We start from the raw sequence: 26,595 nt of genomic DNA on the forward strand, positions 1-26,595 counted from the left end.
GTTTCATGTATCGTGTCTAAAACCGGGGTCGAATATATCAAACAATATAAGTAGTGTCTTGAATCAAACAAACTTCATGAAAAATGGCAGACTTTGTCCCTTAAAGTCAAAAATGCTAGGATTAATTAATATGATTAGGGTTTTATCTGATTATACCCTGAATCTTGTATATATATATATATATATATATATATATATATATATATATATATATATATATATATATATATATATATATATATATATATATATATATATATATGTATATTATATTCATATGTGTGTATGTGTGAAAATCTGTACAGTGAACTTTATATCTTTATATACTCATGCCAAAGAGCAGGTCATGTGTTTTACAGTGTTTCTTATACAATGAAACCTTATACATTATAATAGTGATATTTTAGTTGTATCAGACATTATTGTACACTTTGTTCATGTTTAAATCAATCTTTATACACTCAGAAATACTGAGTAGTACAGTTTAATTGTCTACAAAACAAAAAATTAACCTGAATTTTTTACTATGAAGTTTTGAAAACTAAATATGAATAGAAGATAATTTGCTAAATCAGCTTCTTGCTTTTGTCAACTCTTTCATCCCATATTTTCTGTATTTGATTTTGACCATTCCATGAAACACCAGGGACTTTTCACTCTAGAGGTGAAAATCTTGCGAACACCCACTATAACACCATGCTCAAGGCATACTGATGTAAATATGATCAGTTTCAAAATAAATATATCTATAATGTTTCCCATCCTGTTTAAAATACATTTACTGGTAAAAATCATGTAAAATCCACAAAGATTCAAAAGTCATATATATACGGTATACATGTTATACAATATGTTAAATCACTTGTAAAACGTTAATTATGTGTGAAATTCAAGAACGCTGACTGTCAACAATGAAATCATCCAACATTCACAAGTAATTGGCCAATATAGAACTTTGGTAATTAGTGAATAGTACTTTGACAATCACATGTATGGTAAAAAAAATTTTGGAGGAAGAGGCACACAGATTTCTGTTTTTCTCTAAGGAAACAATGCTATAATACCGTAGATGTACGTAAACTAAATGATTGAATGACATTTCATGTGTTTTCTTAAAAAATTCTGATACTACACTACCAAACAAGTTAGTTATGTTTTACTGAATAATTCTATCAATGATTGGAATGTATTTCACTGACAGTAGATGTCACAGCTCCAGCTAGCACTTCAGTTCACAAAGCATATAGTTTAAGTTTACAATTACTGCCTGCATGTGGTCGTACAAAAATATCAATAATATTAAGTTCAGAAGAAAACCTTTATAATGAATGACAACTGACTTAAAATGATAATACTTCATGTTAGTTTTAATGTCATTTCAGTCTAAAATGATATAAACTGGGTGTTCGATGAAATCTTTTAAGTACCAAATTTGTACCAGTAATTAGTACAGCATGCATTAATAATGCTATGACAAAGCATTTGCATTCAAAATTGTAAACATATATTATCAGACTCATTATCAAAGAGTATTTTTTTCTCTAAGTTCAATACAAAACAGCTTCTATTCTAACAAAATTTTCTTTACAAATTCAGATCAGACATGAACTAAAAATTCACTGCATGTTTATTGACACAGTATGAAGTTTAGAATGTTTTACACTCATTTATCAATAGTAGTATTAAATAATGGCAAAAAATTACAAGCAAGATTGCTGTGTACATAGCACAATTAATTTATGGACTTGAAATGTAATATATTCATTAATGTATGGATTTGAAATGTAATATATTAGTTTGAAACAAAAGGAACGTGTATTTTACATTTTCAATTTATTTACCCGGAAATCATCATAAAATTTTCTGATTGTAACATCCTTCATGTACAATTTTCCTTTTTTTGCAATATATTTACAAAGTCATCACTATACCTGACAAAAAACTATTCCTCTATTTCATAAACATTTTAAAACCACAATGTTGAAACGCTTGTCATGAGAGTAGTTTGTCGTAAATTTCTCTAAAACTCCAAGTACAGACTTCACAAATCCACTGTCCTTAATGAATATAATACTGAATTTTCACCGGATTTTGTCCTTGTGGTGATCTAGTCTACACTTTGGTTATCATAATGCTTACTTAGTGCCTCCAACCAGAGTGACAAGTAGATTGTGCGTGAATGAATGGTTGGTCCACTAATGCATAGGTTGTATAGCCCATCCAAACATACATCTGAACAGAATTGCACAGAAGATTGTTTTGTGCACTCCTTGTAGTACGCTAGAACAGACATTTGGTTGAAAATAGAGGGGAAAAAATGTGGCAGCATATGATCAAAGATAGATTAAAAAGTAGTGTGTTGACACACTGGTGAAAAAAGTAATCATTAGAGAAGTGATAGAGCTCAACCTCGCAATGAACTGTTCCACTGCTAATTGTGCAAAGCCTTATGGAATTGTGCGAAGTCTCACGGATCTTTGTCAAGTACGTGTGTGTGTGACATTATGCAAGAATAAAGTGCTGAATGGGTATGGTAGTAGGTTACTTGGGTCAACCTCCTTGTCACGGCTAATGCACGTATTGTTACTTAATGTACATTAAGCTTCAATGTGAGGAGATTCCAATGGCAGATTACTTCCTAATAAGTTAAATTACTGGAAATACTGCTGCAGTCGAGAAGCCAATTCAGTCACGTGTGGAGCGGAACTGAGTGAAATGCACAACATTCAGTTTTCCATGATCAAACTAGTGTATTGTCCTGTTTTTGTGGTATGGAGAGGGAGATTATCTGAAGCTGCTAAAACATCGGTCCTGCCCATTTGATGACGTTGTTAACACAATTTGAATATCAACAGACACTGTAAATAAATTCTCTAGAAATTGAATCCTAACAATTTCAAAGACTGTAAATCTAAGTTAATGTTACTGTAGCTATTTTTTCTAAAGCAGCTCTGACTTTATGGTTTGTTGCCATGGAAACAGTTTTTGATCATAAAGATAAAGGTTTTCCTTTCAGAAATACTTGTCAATACCTCACTCAGAAAGGTAGCTGAAGAGCAAAAGTGACATTAAAGATGTAAAAATTCATGAAGACTGTTTTATGAATTTGTTAATCTCCCAAGTTGTCTTGCTATTATTTTTTTATAAACACCGTGTTTGCATTTAGTAGGTTACAGTTTTGCATTCTTTCATCTTTAAATCTTGTTCAGTTTTCTCTTCTTTTTGTGGTATTTTTTTTTATAGTTTTCTGGTTAAAAGTGATCATTGATTTGCTCAAAACTGAAGATTCTAACTAAACTTGCAATATACACTCACACTCACACTATAATTAACCCTGTGAATGCTGTAATTTTTTTTCCACAAAAATTTTAGTGCAACATTTTATCAATTTATATGAATTATTCTGTAACTGTTTTGGTAATTGAACCAAAGGGATATCACATTTAATTGGTTACAGTTTTTATCAAAATTTAGGCATAAATCTGAAAAAAATTGACAATGGTCTATTTTTATAGAGACAACAAAAACTGACTTCTAGGCACTTAAAGGGTTAATATTATCCTGCAGCTAACAGTCTTACTATTCCTCAATAATGTTTGTAAGTTTTACATTTAATTTTAATTTTTGATTACCACACAGTCCCTCCAACAACTGATGTCATGTCAATCAAGATGCGAAATATTCTTTAATTGTCATAAATCTTTCCAGTAACTCTTGATAATCTCAACAGGATTGTGAACCACAGGAGAATAAGACTTGAGATATCATTGATTCACTGGAAGTTGTAGTTGAATGACAGAATCCTAAACTAAAAGTCTACATCAGCTTTAAAGTTCTAGATAGTGAGGGTTTAATTAACAGTAACAGTAATAATAACTTTCATTTAAATATTTGAAGTGTTAAACAGTTTTATAGTGATGGTTAGTATGTCATGATTATTGTAAATTTTGTAGAATTCTATTGTTTGCCTGTGCAAGTAAGGATAAAGACATCGAAGCAAGAGGAATTTCATTGATTTCTGTCTGATTCACTTCTTTTTTGCAACATGAGGAATTAGTGTAAAACATAGCGAGAAAGCTTTGTCTGAATTGCCTGTACTTGAACACATATATGAATGGATTTAAAATTGAATTTGCAAATGCTAGTAATACTAGGACATTGTAGTAGTCAGAGTTGTACTCTATAGCTGCCCCCAAATTATGCCCTAGAAACAACATTTTGTTTGGAGTCCAGCAGATTACATATGCTATCATGACAAGGAAGAGCATTTTTATGACACGTCGCCTTGCCTGTGCTCTGGCTTGCTCGCTGGAGTTTCTTCTCGAAGCATGCAGGTTTCTTGCCCTCGTTTTCAAACTGGAGATGATTCTATAATAAGCCCACGTCATAAATACCACCGGGATAAAGTAAGTTATTATGAAATTTGCGATTCCGAAAATCATTCCTAGGAATGCTGACGGCCACACAAATAGCTGACAGTGACCTTCGTGGTAGCGATGGAAGACTGCAAAAGTGAGTTCAAGTATACAGGCTGAGATCCATGATATGGCCACCATTATGGAGACCTTGCATTTCGTAAAGCAGTCACTGTATGTCAGTGAGTGGACCAGGGCAAAGTATCTCTCGAATGTTACCAGCATAAGGTTGAACGTTGATGCCTTGATTGTTGCCCAGAAAAACTGTGCACTGTAGTAGAGTCGACAGTAGAATTGCCCGGCAATACCCGGTGGAACAGGCAGGGATGTCACATGTATCAAGTAACGGTTAAATATCAGCAATACAGAAGTGAGCAAATCTGCAACGGCAAGATTCAGAATCAAGTAGTTTGTAAGGGTCTTCATCCTCCTTGCGTTCAGTACAACCAATATGACAAGGGCATTTCCCAGAGTTCCTACAATGCCCAGAACTAATTCAGTTATGTTGACATAATCTGGAAAAGAGCTATGATCCAGTGTATCGTAATCATCAGTGCCATTACCTGTTGAGTTCTGGGTTATGTTCACAGTGGTTGGATCCATCATCTTCATGTTGTACAGGGCGACAACTGTCGATGCAACATTGTTGGTTGAAATTGTTTCCATCATGAGCACTTTCTAGTCAAGTGTGATTATGAGTGGAGTCTTTCCTACAACAGTGCTAATCAGCTTTCCCTTTGGGAGAAGTTGGACTCTGACGAGTACACAAGTCGGTACATACAAAAAAACATTCTGTTTCCTTTCAATTTTGAACAGTAGCTTTGCTTATAGAGTTGCCAGATGCAGGAAAACTGATCTCCAAATGTCAGTATCAGATACAGAAATCAGTAAGGATATCTAGTCGTTCCATTATAATGGACAGCCTCTGATGTGTATCTCAAGATCAGTTATTCTTCCCATACAGTTGTCACAGCTGCAAAGGAAAAAAAGAGTGGAAAAAATTACTGTCTGCAATGTTTTCCTTCTGAAATGGATGAAGTAAAACTCAGTGCAGTCCGTTGATTGTCTTTCTATGACGTTCGATGGGTCGGATGAAGTCATCTCTGCAACCTGTCAATGTGTATGACCATATTGGTATAACTGGTTAAAACTCTAACGTGCCAATAGACTGTGCTAGTACCTTGCAATAGTCAAGAAGCATTGTCGTTAAAGCGCCAGTCTCTCGTGTTATGAAACCTCAACGTCACTGCGGAGGAGAGTGTACATCTCAATACTTGTACCTTAGAAGGGGGTCTCATTCATTGGCCAATTCATATTGATAATTTATGACGTTAGGGTCATAATGCATGACAAGAGAAAAATATACCCACAACCAGCAGATCTGCATCACTTATTTCAAACTTCACACTGCTTTGCCTGTCAAAGATCAAGTATTTTATCTCTCTCTTTTATTACGTAGAAACCTTAGTATCACCATCAGGAATCTTATCAATTATAAGAGACAGCACATAAACATTGTACATTTCAGGTCAATATAGCATAAGTGTATATGTTTTTGTAGCACTCACTTTGGTAACATTATCAGGAAGATAAGCAGGAATAAACCACTATTATAATAACAAATCTGCAAATCATATTTTGCTATGTATTAATTTGCTTGTCAAATTACCTTACAGATAACGGATTTGTGCAAGACCAGACTGTTTGATGATCAGCTTTTTGAGTTTTGCTCCTCTTTAATCCTGAATTTTATCCTGAAATCAGAGTGTAAGCTCCAGAGCTAAGCACTATAGGCAAAAATAGTAGAAACATTTGATTCATTCTCACTGTACTTTGTGATACAACACTTCTCCCTTAGGCATGCTGTGTTCTTTGTGAACCAAGTGCTGATGTTGGATTGGATAGCATATTATACTGACGTAATTCCTGATAGTTAGTCTGCCCCTTCAGATATCCAAAAGTGGCAACTTAAAACGTCATTCAAGCAATCTCTGTCGACATTCATTCTCATGAACCAGATAATGCCCACGTCACCCTAGCAACAGTGATTATTGTAATTTTACCAATGTTGACAAACTATCCAGTATTTCAATGGACACAGTAGCGTTATTTATGATAAGAGCTAGAACAGATTTTGTGTACATCTGATACCATGGCCCTGGATGTCCCAGTGTTGATCCCAGTGTTGATTGTTCAGATTTCACAAGATCAAACGTCACATGTAGCTGTTCCACAGATTTTTTGGCTTTGGCTATACAAAATTAATCACTTGTGATATGTCTGTTATACATATTATTGAAGTTTCAAAGCAATCATCCACAAGTAAAGTGATACAATAAATCATTAAGGCAGTGTTCATACAGATTTTTCACAGTAATCCATTAGCTATATGTTTGATATTGTTAGTCCACAGTTCAATTGAAGTCTTTACCAAATGGATGATTACACCATGTGTATTTATTTTTCTCATTCACAAACCGTTTTGTATTTCCTACTCCCGTATTTTAGCTGTAGACTCAGACTTTGTTCTTTATTAGGGCCATTAAAGGGAATGTACAGAAATTTATGGTGTTTGGTTGACTTGCCTGCCCCAGGTGAGAATGCATATATTACCAAAACAAAGGAAGACTTTTAAACAGTTTTAGCTCCACTTTCTGTTTACTTTGACAATAAGTCATCTTTTCACCATACCAGTAAGTGATGAGATGGTTGTTTGCGATTTAGGTTATAAAAAGTCTTAGTGCAAAAGAGCATAAGATAATGGCAAGATAAAACAATTGGTGGATAACCTTTGATATCAGATGGATTCGCTGTAATAGAGAGCCCTCACATGCTGGGTAATGCCTCAAACCATTCGTCAAAGTGGTTTTTACATCCAGCTATATATATAAAAACGGGAAATGTATTACAATTTTGCAGGAAATTCCGTCGGCATTATTGATGGTGTCTGTAATGTACATCCTGGGTGATATCAAATTGACCATTTTCTGGATGGTTAGTCAGATTACAGGCACATAGCCAGTTTTACAAATAATTATCATTGCCACCAAATAATTATCATGGCCACCAAATCACACACTGGTGGATTTAAGGAGAGTGTTAGTGTCTGCAATTTCATCCTTTAACAAAGTGCGTACACGAATATTTTGAGATGTTCAACAGGAAGTAATTTTTTTGGTCGCCGCAGTGTCATGTATCTGTAATACAAAGATCTTACGATAGATGTCTGCGGTCACATCTGTCAGTGAAATACAGGTGTTGACTGATGTGCAATATGTTCTATACAGTTCCTGAACCTAGCTATTGCAGTTTCAGACCAGCATTTCATTGATTAAATTTGACTTAATTGCCTTTCAACCCTATCCTTAGCAGACGTACCTGAAATGGTGAGTCCAGTCTTTCCTTAGTCTATTTGATCACAAGTCTACTCAATGCAAGATGCTTCATACTCCAAGAGATGTAATTTTGATAGTTGTCTGATATGAAACTACCCGTAGTATATGCTATTAGCCGAAAACAATTCTGAAAACAGTTCAAGCTAGCTTTTACTATTGTCAAGGGAATATGAAGCTGAAACCCAGTCTGTTTTCACATCTTCATATGATTTCTTTCAACAAAACTTTGAAGAAAGTGATAAACTTTGCTTGTAGAAGAATTGACAACTTGCATATTACTATATTAACATCATACATGTACATAAAGTATACTTCTTTATCACTCAACTTACGACTGCTTGATAAGCTAAAAAGGTGAACCCTACAAATTACATAAAATTGAATCAATATTTGCAAAAAAGTGATTTTGAACAAAATAAGCTGTGTTTAGGTGCAGCGCCCCCTTCAAGGGGACAATCTCAATGGTGGTAATTAAATTTGCCCGTGTGCTACATTGTCCAACACTTATAGAAGTTCAAATAATCGGCCTTGTATATTGCCAGTGTGCTGTAAGGTAACTGATAGCCTATTCCCATTGGATAGAGAGACTGTGGCCTATTCAATTCAACTGAGATCACCATAAACCTGACTTTGATTGTGTAATTGTGTGTACTGATGTCATTTTCATGTAGAAAGGTGTGTAACAGAACAAACCCAAGAAATGTACTTCAAAGATATCCATGGTGAATGTACTCTACTGCCTCAATGCTAACACCATTAGTTTTCCATTTTTGAATCTGTGTTGTCACATTAATCATCTGCATCACAAAGAAATCAGGCATTTCTTTGAGTAATTGCATGAATACTCAAAAATTTTGCATTCAGTTTGATAAAATGTACAAAGCCCAGCAGTATAAATTATAATCAGTATTTTTTCCATTTTTGGCATGATCATTGCAGCAAAAATCAGTGTTACAGAATGTTAAACTGCATTCTATTAAGGTAGAGCTTTTTAGAGACAGCTTGTCATCCTGTGAATTTCAAAGTTTTACATGTTGATTCCTAATTTTTAATCATGATTTATCTTACAAAATATAAAAGTTCCTTGAAACAAAAGCAGCAAAGTTCCAAATTTATACCGTGGTAGTTTTCTATAATGTTAAGAATAATAACTGATTTTGACTCAATAACCAACAGACTTGAGTTGGAGTATTAATTTGCTTATATTATTTCAAAACTGATCTTAAGTGAATAAGCTTTCTCACAGCTTTTTTCTATATTTAACTCAGCATTTTCTCTACTGTGACACTTGGTGCTGTTGCTAATATTTTTCTAGTCAGCCACTACCCCTGCTTCATTTCATACTTAGTGTCTTGTTTTACACTATTTGCTTTTGCCACACTTTTAGTCCTGTTCAGCAACTGATGAATTTAATAGAAATTTGAAACTACACACACAACTTACAGGAATAGACCTTTGCATTGGGTAATGTTCTGCTGTACAATTTGAACAGATGCACAGGGGCGTCACAATCAATCAATGTGTCTTTTTTCTTTAACAAACACTGAGTAGAGTTCACCCTTTATAAGAAATAAAAGACAGATTATCAATTTCCTCAACATTGTCTTTTCAATAGGTTTACAAATCCCATAAGCTAGCATTCATCAAAGTCAGGATTGAATCACAGAGATCAGATTCCACAAATGAAAGATAAGTTCATGACATATGTATTTTGAGGGTATTTGCACCATGTTAAAATTGTGATATGAAAAGCTTGTGTTTGCCAGGCTTAATGAAAATGTGGGAAATTAATAGCTCAGAAATTCATCAAACCAAACTGAATTTAATATTCTAATCCTTTACTCAATGTAAGAAAGTCAGAGAAAAAAATAACAAAATAGTTCAGCCAGGTAACTTTGAAAAATGCTCTGCCTGAAAAAATAGCACTGCATTGATAAGAGTGTTTTCTATACTGTAAACTCAGTATACCTCAACTCTGATCTTGTTAAACCCAAAAATTAGCAATGATTTCCAACTGTCCATCAGATGGCTTAAGATATCTGGACAGTTTAATTTCACCTGCTAGCCAGTTATACACAATTATGTTTGTATTTATACTAGCTCTTACTTGGCACTTTGACAAACTTTGATAGCTTGAGCTGGAACTAAGATATAAGACCTCAATCACTCATAGCCAAATGTAGTAGTGATGTTGCATGGTGTATTTTTTCCTCTGTGTAACACCGTCAGATACCATTGCAACAAAATTACCATGGGAATGATTAATGAAATACATACATGTAATGAAGGAATGAATGGAATACAACTTTGAGAGACTCAGAGAAGATGTGTTCATCACCGTAGAATTCTAAGTAAACTTGAAAATTAATGACATAAGATTGCATATCTGCCCAGAGTCGAAGTATTGGAAACGAAAACTTTTGACAATTATATTGATACGTGAAGCAAGGGTCTCTTGCACACTTTCCATCATGTACATTCAACCAAGTCAATTTAAAATCAATTAAATAGAAATTTGCCAAAAGCTTGCGCCAAAATTGTGAAGGTTTTATCAAGCAATAGGTCACTAGCTTTACTTCCAGTACATTAGAAGTACCATATGTTATATTGTATTGATGGGTTATACTGAGATAACAATTTTTGTAAATGTATCTGTTGCCAAGGTACTTACACGTCCAGATCTATGTAATACCAAACTACTAGACTGCACAGAAGAATAATGATAACAAAGTACACATTCCTTTTATAAAGAGTTATAAGATTGTCTAATAAATGGAGTTTAATGAATTCACTTATTGAAATGATCAGAAGTACATTAAATTTCTATACAAATAGAAGCAGCAATGTTGAAAATTATTAGCCCGGTAATTTCTATGAATCAGTGTACATGCTCTTTGCATCAAGCCAGATCACCTGTGGTGTGTACAATTTGTCTGTGTCTGAGCTGTTCCAGAAACATTACATTCCGTCTATATCAACCATATTCTGCAGTGAATTCTATGTCTTCCATATATATTTACTGTATTAAAAATGAAAGGATACATGTGGCTTATAAACATGCCATCAGCTTTTTGATATTAAACAGCATTGTGTGTCTGTAATTCCTGTCTGTATTTATGTTTCTTAAGTTACTAAACAATCAGCTACAATTGTCACACTAATGTCAGTCTGTTTATTTTACATATTTGTATCTGCATGTGGACACAATAACTTAAGAATGTCTTTAATCTGATTGGAATCAAATCTGATGAGTAGATTTTCTTAGGAAATTTCATGAACTTATTACTTTTTGCTGGATGCCTGGCTTGAGTAAATACTTTCTGTTCAGAAGTCAAGTATTTCAGAATGAATTTATTGGCCCTGATCAATGAATTTGAATTTGCTAAAAACATGCATAGAAACCTATGATAGAATTCAAGACCATTCAGCAGTTTTAGTCACAGTTGTCAATGATATTGCTAAATTTTTCATATTTAGCAAACTTTCAAAGTTAGGGATATATTATTTGAAGGGCCAGTCCATATTGACAACAATAACAATACCATAAAAAAGTGAAAAACATTTAAGTTTTTTAATTGTGGAAAATGTTTGGATTGTATATTTAACAAACTTTCATAAATATGGGTTGTCTAAACTGGAAGGACTTGACAAAAGATTAAAAAATTTGTTGCATATATTGATGATGCAATTATAGAACACATCCAGAAGTTTTTTTCTTCAAATAAATGTAATTTGCATATTAAATGATATTTTTAATTGATTGCAGCTACATATATTGAGAAAAACTATGACCAATTTAAGGCAGACTGTGTATTAAGGACAGATATTCAGACTCTCAAATTTTTACGATACTGTTCTGATCTATCACTTGTTGGGGTTTATTACAAAGCCCTTGAAATAAACATTTCATCAGCTTAGTTTTTTAAAAATCTAAATTTGATTTTTCCCAATAGAGTTGACACAGGACTGGCAGCCATTTTGAATTTGATGTATTGGTGAATGTTTGTGTCTTTTTCCTGTTATCAAAACTTGCACGGTGACCCCTAATTTTTACTCTTGAATTGGTAACAGAATGGTTGAAAGTTTCATTGCTCAGAGGAAAGTTTGAGCAAAAGTTAATGTCTTTCCCTTTCAAGGCACATACTACCTAAAAGAAACTTAACAGATAGTGCTGCTTATGTTATGTAGAGAAACTTGATGGAATAGTATATGATTTGCACAGTAATAAATGATTTGCATATTCAGTGAACTTTTTATTATGCTTTTGTCTTTGGAATAGCTATATCAAATTTAATGAAATTTATTGGTGTTGTTGACCATAACAAGATTTGGGTACATCGCAGGACATTTCTGTAATTTCATATAAGTCAATATTTATTTATAAAAAAAAAATTGATTTTATGGAGCTATACAAAGTTTGAAGGTATGATCACATATCAATCCTGTAGTCTACGTCCCAGTGTTTATAAATTACAATTTTGAAAACTCAGCAAGTCCACCAAATCCTTGGTCAATCTAATCAAGCTATTTATAATGACAGTTTTCTTATACTGTGCCTCACAGTAACTCTATATAATGTTCTCTGACATGGAATCGGTGAAAGTTACTGTGAGACAATGGCTAGTTACATTGAGAGAGTTGGCAAATAATAGACAGTTTAAATTCCCATTATCCTCACAGGTGGTGGAGGTCGCCATGGATACTCATCTAGACCAACCACAGGGTGACATCTTGGTATTCCTGACAGGGCAGGCAGAAATTGAGAAAGCCTGCAGTCTCTTGTTCAAGAAGGCCGAAAAAGTTGATTACGAGCATGACGTCTTTGACAAAGATGTGACTGCTTTGCTGATACTTCCTGTATATGGGTCCATGCCGACAGGTAAGGGTCAATGGCATTGCATTCACCTGTTTAAGACCTTTTCTGTCTAAGCCAGGGGAGCAATTTTTGTGATGTCATCGGACAAATGAGACACTTTACCATAGGTACTTGATATTTGCATAATAAGCTCCCCCAGTTCAATGACGTAAGGACTGCATTGGAATGACAGGTTAATCTCCTGTGTTTGGATCAAACGGATGCCGGCAATGACGTGCTCCACATGAAGAGTTGAACAAAACAAGACAGTACCTCCAAAAGGCAATTTTCAGAGAGCTATTTGACATTTAAAGTAATCAAAACTTGGCAAATCCAGGCCAAAATGTGATAGATATTGTAGGGTTTCATTTAAATTTAGTGCACCCACTGCACATCCACTAAGAAAATCAGATACTCATATTTGAAGTTACTGATCATGATGCTCTAAGACATACCTGCAACATATTTAAATACAACTACACTTTCAAAGTCCGTAAAATTTTCATACAAATTACAAGTACTACACTTTCAAAATCCGTAAAAATTGTCAGCATGAGATTTTAATAAGGGACTTTCAGCAGGGCATTTGTTCTTCTAGTCACACCTTATAGGTGTGGGTATACTTTGATTTTTCAATTTGATCCTAATCAACAATAAACTGTTAAACTGCTTAGTGGGCAAGTGTGTATTTTAGAAAGAAAAGTATTCTGTTTTCAAGTAAAATGTGACTAACACAGGAGTGGTAAAAACAACAGTTTTGAATATGAAGTTAAAATGAATGATCAAAAAACCTGCAATTACTACAGGTAGCGGTGTATGTAGGGTGTAACGTTTTGTGCTTGTTCCAGTCACAAAATTCTCCTGTAACTTGTGAATTATAATATAAGCCTGTGAACTATAAAACGAGACTTTCTCCTAGTCACAAAAGACCACTTAAACTAGCAGTACCGGTATTATAGGCTCAATGCAATTGCTTGTGATACAAGTCTTTTAGCCCAGTGCCTGCAATTCTCCTGTTGAATATAGTTGGGTCAATCAGCACTAGTTTACCAGCTATAGGCAATAGCAAACGAACATGGACATTTTTGCTCAATCTCGGACATGATATTCATGAATATTCATGAGTAGATATGGTGTCCCAAAGGGTAGCAGCCTGGTTTGAAACAGAAATTGAGCCAATATACTGCCTTCAAAAGTTCAATAAGTGAGATTGTATTACTCACATTACATCTATGGGTATTATGGGATGTATTCTTCCATAAGCAATGTACTTGTAATTATGGCCTTATGTTTGTATCAAACAGTTTTTGGGACAAGACCAGTGTCAATCAACCAAAACAGCAGAGTCCACTGTGTTTAGTACTCTGCTTTCCAGGTGATCACTTTCACTGCAGCATATATGACTCAATTATCTTTGCACCCAATCAACAAGCAAGAGGAAACTATATCTATCGGATTTATGCTCATCTAAAGTCATAAATTTGTACAATTTCTGCAAGCAGAATTTGAGGAAATGGAAACAGTTGTGTGGAACACGACGCCAAAGTGATTGACGAGATACAGAGATTTAGGAATTCATTGTATTTGAATGTTTATGACACACCGATGAAGCAGTGACCAACTGTTTAAAATATGAAACAGACATAACTATCATGATTTACATCAGTTTTATATTCAAACACTCCAAATTATCATTAAAAGAATACTGGAGTCATTTCCACCTGTGGAGATCTGTTCATTTATCATATGTGGCCTTTGCCCAAGCACCATCATCACTTCCCATTCGTCGTACAGTGTGACCATTTATTCCTTCTGTAGAGTTTAAAAGTCTCATATCTCATTTCGGCTGATGCGACTTTAAGTAGGTAAACTCCTTCTTGAACCATTGATTGCTGAACATTTATCATACAACGGTGAAAAGCCAGTAGAGAATCTACAGTTTAATGAGCAATAATTTCCATACTACCTTATTTTGAGAAAACATCATTTTTTTTTCCCCTGAGTGACTCGTTCCCGGTTCCTTTCCAGCAGTGAGTTGTGATTCACTGCGGACATTCAACCCCAATAATGCCACAAGAAGAAAAAAATGCCTTTATGCTCTGATGATGCTCATCCAACTGCTGGCTGTATGTCTGCAATTTCCATAACTGATACATATGATTTCAGTGTTACTTTCTAACATGTTCTACCAGCCAGGGAACAGAGAAAACTTTATATATAGACTTTAAATCGAAGTGCTGGCATTTCAATGACAGATATCACAACTGTCTTCATAATATCTGTGTAAGTTTTCTTTGAGGACTTGAAAAACATACAGCTGCATCACATGCTTCCAAACAAATTGCTTGGTTCTCAGTAATTACAGGAAGAAATATAGCAATTACAGGAAGAAATATAATTCCACTTAAATCCTCAACAGGACTGAAAAACTGAATTAGTCTAGTTACCTGACCTTTAATTTTAGTGTAAATGCTTTATGTTCTAAAAATCACATCTTAGTTATGCAAATTATAGTGTTTTACAACATTTACTGTTATTTCTGAATAACTTACCGGTATGCTGTAGAAATAAATACTTGGTAAAATATCACTGATTTAATAATTTTCCTCAATTTTAAGTTTTCAACAAAAAATTCAGAGAAAAGTATTTAACCTTTTGAGTGCCAAAGTCAATTTTTGTCATGTTTACAAAATATACCCCAGTCAATTTTTTCAGATTTTTGCCAAAAGTCTGATTAAAATCTGTAGCCAATGATAATGTGATGTCCATTTTGTTCAAAATGATCAAAAATATTACAGGAAAAATCATAAAAAATGGTAAAATGTTGCACAAAAATTTTGGTGGGACAAAATACGGCACTCGAAGGGCTAAAATCACCACCAATGGCTTTTTAAAATCCATTCTGTTCACTGACACCTGTTACGTAGTCTTCTCACAACCACATTTCTTAGGCAATGTTAGCCCTTCTTCCATAGAAATCTCAAACAGCCGAAGGCATATAACCATTAGCATTCAGTGGCATATACTACAAAGGAAATTACATAGAATGAAGAGTGCAAACCAGAGCCTGTTGAAGGCCCCTTCCACACATAATCTTTATATTCCATTCGCATTGTGGGTTTTCCTACCTGATGTTGTGGTCTTTGAATGTGTTCTAAATTTCATTTCACGGTCTAGCTATTTTTTTGCAACAAGTCATTTGAACTTCTACTCACAAATGGGAGATCAATTGCAAACAGCTTATTTTTTCATAAAACATCCATGGTGAAAAAGATCATGAACGCGCGACCGAATATTATTCAAGCATACAGTCTTACTTTGAATTTCAGATGAGCTTTGAAAGAACAGAAGATTGGTCCGGTGTCAATAATTTTTATTACAATGGGAAACTTATTCCATAATAAATTACTTAAATATGAAAAAAATTACACTTTTTGTTTTATATTTATCCTGCAAATTTATGGCAGACCTGCGTTTGTGTTTATAAGTATCTCATTCCATTTAAAAGATCAAGAAAGCAAAATCTCAGCGTATACTTTCAGTACTTTGTACTATACCATAATCAAGCAACGGAATACCTGCATCATTGATATGCTTTTACCATCAGTGTCTCTGAGTCTGGCAAAGTAACCCCTTGGGAATCAAAGGTGACGAGAGTAAGGATATGGAAATACAAAGGCTTAAGATGATCAGTATCCCAGCTGACATATCATTCAGAATGGAAACTCTTGCTTGTTCATGACTGTCAATGTTGGACTGTCAATACCTGCTCAAGGACATGTACTTGGCTTTACCCCTTTTAAAAGAATGCGTCCAGACGCTATTCCTCGCTAAGCTCAGACAACCAACATTCTATGTAACTGCCATTACCAGGGAGAATAATGAGGGCAATTTTGAATTGATGTGGTGCCACCGCAGAGCCGTAATTTCTCCAAAGCCTCATTAAGAGTCCTGGTCTATGGTTGGATTTGTCATTAACAACACCAACAAATGCTCCTTGCTCCGGGCACAGGTCAAAATCACCACATTATGGAATCATCACTGTGGTTTTTTGTTAAGAGTAAGGGAAACCGCAGAGTTCCTCAATTCTAATTTGGTCAGTCAAGTCATGTTGAGAGGTGAAGAAAGCTTGCAGGCTACACAGTTAATTTACCTTATTGTGTTGAAAGCTACGCATGGAAGAATTTTTAAAGTGGTAATTCTAATGAAGCAGGCCTATGCAAGTAAACTTATTGGCAGCATGCATTTGAAGACACTGCCAGACCTTGGGCAACACCCGAATGAATGCAGCTGAACTCAATGAGACTACAGCTGTAAGTCTTATGATTAATGTATATATAGATATCCTCCTAATCGTGATCAAATACAAAAATCTGCCTCATTACATTAAAGTTAGTGAGAAATGTTACTTTTTGCCCTAGATAAATAGCCTTTCATGGTCTCACCAACAATCAAAGTTTGTACCTTAAGCACTTGTCAATCAAGTTTAATTGTTATTATGCACAGGGAATCGTACAGTACAGACCAGAACAAAGTGCTGCCCCTAATGACTCAAGTAAAAACACAAAAACAAAAGAAAAATTTCACTCCTGTAATTTCAAGTATAAGACGCATGTCACAATGCAATTCTATTTTGCTTCCAATTGTTTTATCAGTACAGTGACAGTTTCCTCTTTAATAATCATAATGACACATTTTTAATGTAAATTATTCTGTACATTCATTTCTCTGTACAATTCATTGCACAGATCAGGATAAAAACTAAAATCTGTTATGAAGCACACGTCAGGTTTGGCCAATTCAAAAAGTTAAAATATATATCACTTGTGTCACATATATTATTCAAAGTTTCTAACAGATTGTTTGATAAATGAAAGATACATATACAATGCATGTATATGTATTTCCCTATCTGAAGAAATGTTGGAACAATGTAATTTAATTAGCGTTGAAAGAAAGCTGGTGCAAAGATAATGTAACATATCGTGGGGGTGTAAGTTCAAAAGCAGACAGACTTTCAACAGTTGACATGTGAGTCTATACGGAGTAGAGTACAATTTCAGGGGAGATAGGAAATTTTTCTTGTTGAGAAAAAATTGTGAGACTGAGTGTGGAATGGTAAAATGATACCAGGTGTTGATACTTGCACTGCATTATCTCTTTTCCTATATGGGATTATGTTTTATGTTTACTCTAACATGCAAATATATTAGCTAAGACATGAGTCTAAGTTTCAGAAGATATGATAAAAGTATTGCTATTCACCATTATGCAAATTAGTTATTAATTTGCAAAAAAGTACATAAACTCTTCACATTAAGTATCTGTATTCAGACACTAAGTGACCATGAAATCACACCCTAAGCAGTCTGTCTACCGATTAATATGATGTTGTGTGTGTGTGAAGTATATATTTGCCTGGAAGTGAGTAAGATTTGCATACAATAGACCATGTTCCGAACCGCGCGTGACATTCCGAGATATCGCGAGAATATGTGGTTCGCAGTGGACGCGTTCTCGCAACACAGGACAAACTGCGTAAAACAGGACAAGTCGCTAATTACGTTAAACACTGCATAATATATATGAAGTTGCAACCTTTGCTCAGTTCTGCACTTTTTCTAGTTCCATACAAAGTTTGACTTGTATTACTAAGCTGGAAACCTGGTTCTACGGACATGTATTAAAGTCTCGCGAGATCTCGCAATCAGCGGAAAATCGTCTATTGATTCATGTGTTAATTCTTAGAGTTATTCTTTCATTTGTAATCTCATCCTGAAGATTCTATGTACAAATTTGAATATCATTTTTGCCAAGTAATTTTTAGTTGGTTTATTAACTGACTGTGAAAGTTCATTCAATATGCATATTAGTGGTGTCGAGTGTTATCAAAACCCTATCAATTAAATCCACTCTTGATCAGCAGTGAGCTAATTTGCATTATGGGCCAGATGTTTTCAGATATGCCTGATTGCAAACAATGGTTATATTATGAAAATCACTAATCAACCATTAACAGTTTGCCAAACATCATGCAGCAGAGCTTGATTTATATTCCTCAGAATCAGAGGCAGCCATTATGCGTAAATTCCAAAATTTCTAAACTTTTTAAATGCAAAGTAGTACTAATTTAATAATTATGCAAATCACGCATATTAAGTATGTACCCCCTTACATATACACGCTAAGTTTTTGACTGCATCATGGCTTACCTTCCTGTGGAGGTAATATGCAAAGTACTGAAGGACCAGCGACATTTAGTCTGGCACTACTTCATTATTAGACTTGGTTCAAGTCTGTGATTTGTGAATGTTTGAGTGGAGTGGACGCAATGATTTGTATTCTGCTTTCATGTGAAACGCGCGCGTGAGTGGACGCGATGAGTAGGGTGAACGCGATAAGTGGAGTGAACGCTATACAGCGAAGTTTCACCCGGAATCACAGACTTGGCTTTCTTGCACGATCTGCGTTGCTATAAATTATTCATGAGATGACGTTTTCTTTACTTCATATATTATTCATAAGATGACATCACTAAATTTTACACATTGGGAGGAGTTACTAATATTGACCCAAACGAGACGTGCATAAAACTCACATGGCGTTGTTGACAAAATGTCGAGTGCGATCACTCCCACAAAGGTCAGCACGACCTCTGTTGTATCACCGAAAACGCGTGAAAATATCTGTGTTGTTTGTGGGGCCCATGTCGCAAATTGCGAAAATCGTCGCCGGTTATTCAAGGATGGAAAAAGACACCTTCCTTACAGTTGTAGCCTGTTCTCTTACATGCCCAAAGCGATGGAAATCATTTTCCGCTGCCGGTTGGCGCGCAGACAAACATCTTTCCCTCAATGTAACTCTCAACAAGCTTTCTTTGGTAATGTCGCATGATTAGCGATGGTCGACCGATCAGTTGTAAAACGCAGTTGATGTACGAACTTGATGCCATTATTCGCCCAGATATAAAACGTACTCGATGTCTAGCTTTGCACGGAGATGACAACAAACTTTTTAATGCGTGCAGACGTTTATTAGCATGCGTTCTTCTTATTGGCCAGAACAACGGTGGGGGCTGTCAATCACTTTGTATTTGCTCCACGTCACTGTGTACACAGTCCGTCTCACCGCCTGTACTTTGCAAGAAGTCCAAGTCGGTGAATCCGGCAGAAACTAACTCACTACTGCGCAGACTCAAACGTGACGCATTCAATCGCTGGGAAACCTGGCGTGAGCTGCCAAATTCCGGATAGGTTTGTACGAAATAGGAGAGACACAAGATAAACTATTATAAATGATTTTATTTTTTTAAAATTCACTGACTTGAACCAAGTCTACTTCATAATCTACATCATACATGATCTAATTTGTGCACAGGATGGACCATAGACTCTCTGAAAAGTTTGGATAATCATCCAGAAATGTTGTATTTCATACCGGTAGATGGGAATTGTACAAGGCTGATTTATAAATTGGCAACAGTAACTGAAAAACTCCACTGTAATCACAGCCAGTACTCTGAAATTTTTCAACATTTAAGTGACACTTGCATTTTTCTCTCTAGTGTTTTTATTCTAATGGCAGGGTTATGAAAACAGACTATAGACAAATAAGAAAATTGATACAAACATTTGTGTTACAGCATAGGTGGAGTCACATCTCAGGATGCAGTTAAATGAAGAAATCCCATAATCCGTATAATTATCCTACCAATGGACTTTTTAATTATATCCGTATTATGCCTTTACCTGATAGAATTTTATACAAAAATGTGTGTTGAGAATTTACATCCTTGAAAGATATAGCCCCATTGTATATGACGGAAATGTTTCAATATGTCAATCAGTGTCATAGCCGTGTGACCAGAGCTATAAGCTCCCAAAATAAGCTTGATATCCCTAGAGCCGAACTAAATGTTTTTAAAAATACATGGTCAGTACAGGGAGCTGTGGAATGGAATAAGTTTTAAACAGAAGTCAAATCTTCTCAGAAACTTGTCTCTTTTCAAAGCAGTCAATAATTGGTCGAATTTTAAATTTTTCTTGTTGTTCCTGTTAAATGTGGCAGTTGTTATATGTGGTTGTTTGTATTTTTACTTTTAAAACTTTTTTTGTGGTTTTTGTATAAATTTGTTGTAATGTCAAGGACCCCAGGGGAGAGAGAAACTCTGTTTAGAGTTTAATACCAGGCTACCCTCATTAAAGAAAGCAAAATAAACACTAAAAAAATAAAATGCAGATTGAAAATTAGGACATTGTTCATTCTTTGCTTTCTTTTTCATGCATTTGTCTCTGAAACAATCATTTCAAATGCAGAGGTGTTTTCATTCTTTGCTTTCTTTTTCATGCATTTGTCTCTGAAACAATCATTTCAAATGCAGAGGTGTATATTTCATCTACTGCTTTGCCCCAACCATATCCAGTAAAAGTCTCTTTGCATTGACAGAGACGTGTCAGGGATGACGAGTGAGGGTTTCTTTTTCCCATGGCTCATCAAAGGGATCAAGTATCATTACATTTTTTGAATCACACCAGTACACAATATTCATAAGGACTGACGCTTGGAATTTTGTAAGTGTGCCTTTATCAATTTCAAAATTGGCAAAACCTTGTGAATAGCTTGACATAATGCAGCTTTGTAAGAGTTACGTACCAATTACCATATGGAGTGTTGTCATGGTTTCGACCAATTCTTCCTTTGCCAGCATTTACGCATCACGTATTACAATTCTGGAGCTATACTTTTTGGGAGTTTGCATTTGTGTTTTGTGATTTTGTATGAATGAGTATCAAACATTAATAAGGCCAATCACCAGATTGCATATATCTTCACACAAAAGCCAGATGAAAATATGGTATGATTTTGATTCAAGGCTATTTCAGGCAAGTTGATAATACATTAGGTAGTTTGCGAAAGTGAAAAGAATATGGTATGCAGACAAGTATCGCTGTAGCCCACTCACCTCGTGCACTATGACAAATCCAAAGAATTAGGCTTTAAAATTGAAAACCATCTGTTTTATAGTTTCATTTCTCTTTCAATACCAGCTCTTATGTTAAAAGTTTGTCGGCATCTAGTCATGAAAGTGGGAAAAGTATTGAAAACATACTTCTGACAGACGGGGTTTTCCTCAGGATTCAGCTCTCAGTGATATAGTCTGCTCAATTTTTCAATTTTTATTTTCCATGAAGAAGCTGAAAGAGACAGACAAAGTTCATATTGAGTATTCTACAATCCTGTCCTAATACTTTTATACAGCAAAATCTATCCATGTCACAGCATGGGATCAGTACATAAGATGTATGCCTCCATCGTCAAATTAATTTGTCAAGATAATATAAACATCTTGAAAGATGGGATGTTGCATAAAAACGAGTTTCTAATGTATTGACTGAGTATAAATTATGCCCACATTTCAAGCAACATATTAGCAGAAAAATTACATTCCTCTTTACTTGTAATTTATGTCACTGAATTAAAATCTATCAATATCCACTCCTATGTTTTTGGCATAAGATTAGGTCCGAAAGAAATTAATATTCAGAGTAATGCTGTATTCTGCCATGAGAATGTTACATATAGGTGAACAAGCACTATACAGTGAAAGGCAATGATTTACCTGTGAGGCAAATAATCTCTTGACACAAGTTCTCAGTGGTCGTAGATTGTAGCTTTTCCAGTTTTAATTGGATTTGTTTCAGCGAGCAAATAAAGTGACATTTTCCAGGAACTGAGTTTTTTCGGAAATAGTTGCGCTGTTTCATCTGTCTCCTGCAGTCACTGAGTTGTTTGTTTGCTAGCACAGAGTTGATAGTGTTATCAATATGTGATGGCAGTAGTCTGGTGTTCTTATCTTTATGCACTCAGATGCCTGCCTTAGTCAAACAATCTACAGTGTACATAGGGGAGCTCTTTTATGTCTGTGTAACCTATATCACTAATATTATCAGTTTGTTGTGAGTAATCAATTCATAGGTATCAATAGAAAAGATAAAAATATCACATGTCATGCTTTTATCAAACAATCCACTTGTACAAAGGGGACCGCTTAGATTCTGCATAATCTACCATATATCACTAATACCATCAGTTTACATGTATGTATATTAAACTAGTTCATTGATATAAAGATAAAAGATAAAAAAAATTAACTGAAACTTTTGTAAAACAATTTACTTGTACAATTTCAAGGGGAACTCTATTATCATTTGCATAAGCAATATCACTACTACAGTCAGTTCATTGATGTCAAGATAAAAATCATATCAAGTGACACATAATATTGTTCAAATTGCTAGGGACATAATGAGCAAAAAAAAGCTTGTTGTAATAATTCAAGTATAAATTTAACCCTTTGAGCGCCAAAGTCAATTTATGTCGCCTTTTCAAGATATACCCCAGTTAATTTTTTTCAGATTTTTGCCAATACTTTTATAAAAATCTGTAGCCAATGAAATGTGATGTCCATTTTGTTCAAAATTATCAAAAATACTACAGGAAATTTAATGGTAAAATGTTGCACAAAAATTTTTGTGGGAAAAATTACGGCTCTCAAAGGGTTAAAGAGGGCATGTTATCAAGCCCTGGTTCTCGCAGTAGTTGTTGTTGATATTGAGTATTTACATGGTGTTAGTCCATTGTTTTCTTTTGAATGTTTTATTACGTTGGCCAATTTGCTTGTCGATATTATTAAAAGCTGATAAATTTCCTGTCCTTTGACAGTCAAATATTTAAAAAATATTTCAACTGAAGGACTATGCATAAAAGTGATGTTCAATCTGCATTTGAAAATTTCTCATTCGTAACAACAAACCTAGATATTGCATGTAATTTACTTAGATACAATGAATATGCCTTGTTTCTGATGCCTAAGAACATCTTTATATATCACACTATGATAGCAGAGACAGAATTTACACCACCTTCAGGCAGTACTGGGTTATTGTACCTAATTGTGATTATTATCAAATCAGAGAACAGGGTTCCAGGTCATTTTCACAGCTTAACCCACTGAACCATGTGTAAATTTCCTGAGATAGTCTGCTGCTAGACTAAGCTGTAATCTGACACATAAATGTTGTAATATACAGCAGCCATTAAAGCAATAATCTAGATTTAGATGGTATCAGTCATTCTTTAAGTCGAATTTTTGTGTTTTCATGGAAACAAATGACAGGTGCCTTATGTGAAATAATCGCTGTGACAGAGAAGGTGACAAGAATGTCAATGCCAATATGTAGCATTATTTAATTAATGCATTGCGGATTCCCCTCACGCATTAGATGCCATTTCAAACTTGTAACGTCTAGCACAAGTACGTCTGCTTGAAAGTTGACATACAGTGGAACATGCCTTAGAGCAATGCTGGCCTTTATAGAAATCATTAGGACTTTCAGAAAACAACATGTCTTAAATCTCAAGCATAAGACGCTGGGACCCAATTTTGTGTCATTGAGTTTGAAAGACTGGGAGGATTAGAAAGAGGAAGCTTGTACTTTTTATTTTCTGTTATTATTTTCAGTATCATTTCCCAGTTGGCTGGGTTGGTAAAAGGCAGTGTTGAGCAAAAACCAAAAGTATATTCACTGTATTGGCATTATATGTTCTAGATTTAGTCAGTGAAAATCGTGTTTACAATTTCTTTGCCATATGGTTTGGGGCTTTTTAGTGTTCAAGAACTTATTTAAGTCTTTGTTATTTTCCTTAGGATTTCCATCCTTATACACATCTAAATATGCTTATTCATTATCTTTTTTTAGCTTGACTGTCAGCGCCGTTGAGCTTATCAAAAAAGTGATTTTCCGTGGTTGTCTGGCAGCTGTCATCCGTCAACTTTTTGCATTCAAAGCTTCTGGATCCTGAAATCACCTGTTCAATTACTGTGACATTTCCAGTACATTGTCCCCGGAGATAATTTAAATCAGGTTTGATCAAATTGTTGTGAAATAATCCACTGTGCTTAGAAGGCCATTTACTCCAGTTTTAGGTAAAATATAATTTTCCTCCAAACCACTGGTCAGACAGCTTTGATATTCCTAAAGCATGACCTAATTGAGATTCATCCAAATGATAATGAAATCTGCAATCTTGTATTTTTAGCTCCGCTGTCAGCGACATGGAGCTTATCAAATAGGTGGATTTTCCGTCATCGTCTGTCGTCGTCGTCCGTCGTCTGTCAACAATTGCCTTCTCCTCTGAAACTGCATGTCCAATTGCGTTGAAATTTTATATGCAGCTCACTTGCGGTGACCTCACTTAAGTTTCAACAAATCGTGGTGAAATTTGCGTATTTGTATATTTGGGGCATTTTTTGGTGTTTTTGGTAAAAAATCTTCTTCTCTGAAACCACTTGTCCGATTGCTTTGAAATTTGATATGCAGTTTACTTAGGGTGCCTTCAGTCAGATTTATTCAAATCCTGGTGAAATTTGCATTTTTGTATTTTTAAGGTAAATTTTGTCATTTTTGGTTAAAAAATCTTTAAAAATCTTCTTCTTCAAAACTACTAGTCAGATAGCTTTGATATTTAGTACATATGTCCCTAGGGATGATCTATTTCAGATTTGTTCAAATTGTGCAGAAATATGCAAATTTGCATTTTTAAGGCAATTTTGGCCATTTTTGGTCAAAAAATGTATTTCTCAAAAAGTACTGGTCTGATAGTTTTGAAATTTGGTATACAGGTTTCTATAGATGAGCTTAGTAATAAATATTGAATTTCTGATGAAATCTGTAATTTTGTATTTTTGGGGTAATTTTTGCCATTTTTGGTCAAAAAATGTGTATTTCTAAAAGTACTCATCTGATAGCTTTGCAATTTGGTATACAGGTTCCTACAGATCACCTTAATGATATTTATTGAAATTATGATGAAATCTGCAATTTTGTAATTTTGGAGCAATTTTTGCCATTTTTGGTCAAAAAATGTGTTTCTCAAAAAGTACTGGTCTGATAGCTTTGCAATTTGGTATACAGGTTTCTACAGATGAGCTAAGTAATATATACTGAATTTCTGATGAAATCTGTAATTTTGTATTTTGGGGGCAATTTTTGCCATTTTTGGTCAAAAAATGTGTATTTCCAAAACTACCCATCTGATAGCTTTGTGATTTGGTATACAGGTTTCTATAGATGAACTAAATGATATTTATTGAAATTATGATGAAATCTGCAATTTTGAATTTTTGGGTCAATTTTGTACATTTTTGGTTAAAAAATGTGTTACTCAAAAAGTACTGGTCTAACAGCTTTGAAATTTGGTATACAGGTTTCTATAGATGAATTAAATTTGATCTTTTGAAATTATGATGATGAAATCTGCAATTTTTATTTTTGGGGGCAATTGTTGCCATTTTTGGTCAGAAAATTTTATTCTCAAAAAACTACTCATCAGATAGCTTTGGTTGACATGTTCTTAGGGATGATCCGATGTGATTTATTCAAAGTATGATGAAATCTTCAATTGTGTATTTTTGCAGCTATTTTAGCCACTTTTTTCTGGCCACTGCATTGAGCTATCAAAGATTTCCACCTTCTTCATCAACATGTGTCAAAAATAGTTATTCTCTACATAAACACAGCGGAGCTATATTGGCCGCTAGGTCGCTTGTTGAGGATTTTTTGCTATTCTTGGTCAGTTTTTTGATGGTCTACTTATTCTGAAAGCATTTTCCCATAATGTTTAAATTTGGTTCCAGTTTAGGTTTGTGTCAATGTGACAAATAATGCAGCTTTTATTTGGTAACTGTATGGAAATTCAAAAGTCATGATAAATGAGTTAATAACGTGTGTAAATCCCACAATGTTTGCAGATTGAGCTAATTCTTGATTGAATTAAGTTGATTTTAATGCTTGAGCAAATCACTTTGTCAATATTAGTATATTGTAGGATTTATGGCAAAGTTTTCATCCACAGCTAAGAAATAACAATT

The 26,595-nt window shown here is 34.6% G+C and overlaps 2 protein-coding genes across 5 annotated transcripts in view; one reads left to right on the forward strand and one right to left on the reverse strand.

Moving 5' to 3' along the window:
- Positions 1-26,595, forward strand: part of LOC139150839 (probable ATP-dependent RNA helicase DHX40) — a 188,367-nt gene that overhangs the window by 90,904 nt on the left and 70,868 nt on the right. For all 3 annotated transcript variants that reach the window (XM_070723250.1, XM_070723251.1, XM_070723252.1), the window contains exon 5: positions 12,491-12,689. In XM_070723250.1, the coding sequence (XP_070579351.1) occupies positions 12,491-12,689 (199 nt within the window). The remainder of the gene's footprint in view (positions 1-12,490; positions 12,690-26,595) is intronic.
- LOC139150840 (tachykinin-like peptides receptor 99D) lies at positions 285-21,859 on the reverse strand. Of its 2 annotated transcripts, none has more exons than XM_070723253.1 (2): positions 21,775-21,859; positions 285-5,388 (listed from the first exon to the last, which is right to left on the reverse strand). In XM_070723253.1, the coding sequence occupies exon 2, from the start codon at positions 5,082-5,084 to the stop codon at positions 3,936-3,938; it is 1,149 nt and encodes a 382-aa protein (XP_070579354.1). In that variant the 5' UTR covers positions 5,085-5,388; positions 21,775-21,859; the 3' UTR covers positions 285-3,935. The 2 variants fall into 2 exon arrangements, with proteins under 2 accessions (XP_070579354.1, XP_070579355.1); XM_070723254.1 differs by lacking the exon at positions 21,775-21,859 and adding an exon at positions 5,596-5,665 and having other exon boundaries at positions 3,201-5,388.

Source organism: Ptychodera flava, chromosome 15, assembly GCF_041260155.1.
Source record: "Ptychodera flava strain L36383 chromosome 15, AS_Pfla_20210202, whole genome shotgun sequence".
In the NCBI taxonomy this organism is placed as follows: Eukaryota; Metazoa; Hemichordata; class Enteropneusta; family Ptychoderidae; genus Ptychodera; species Ptychodera flava.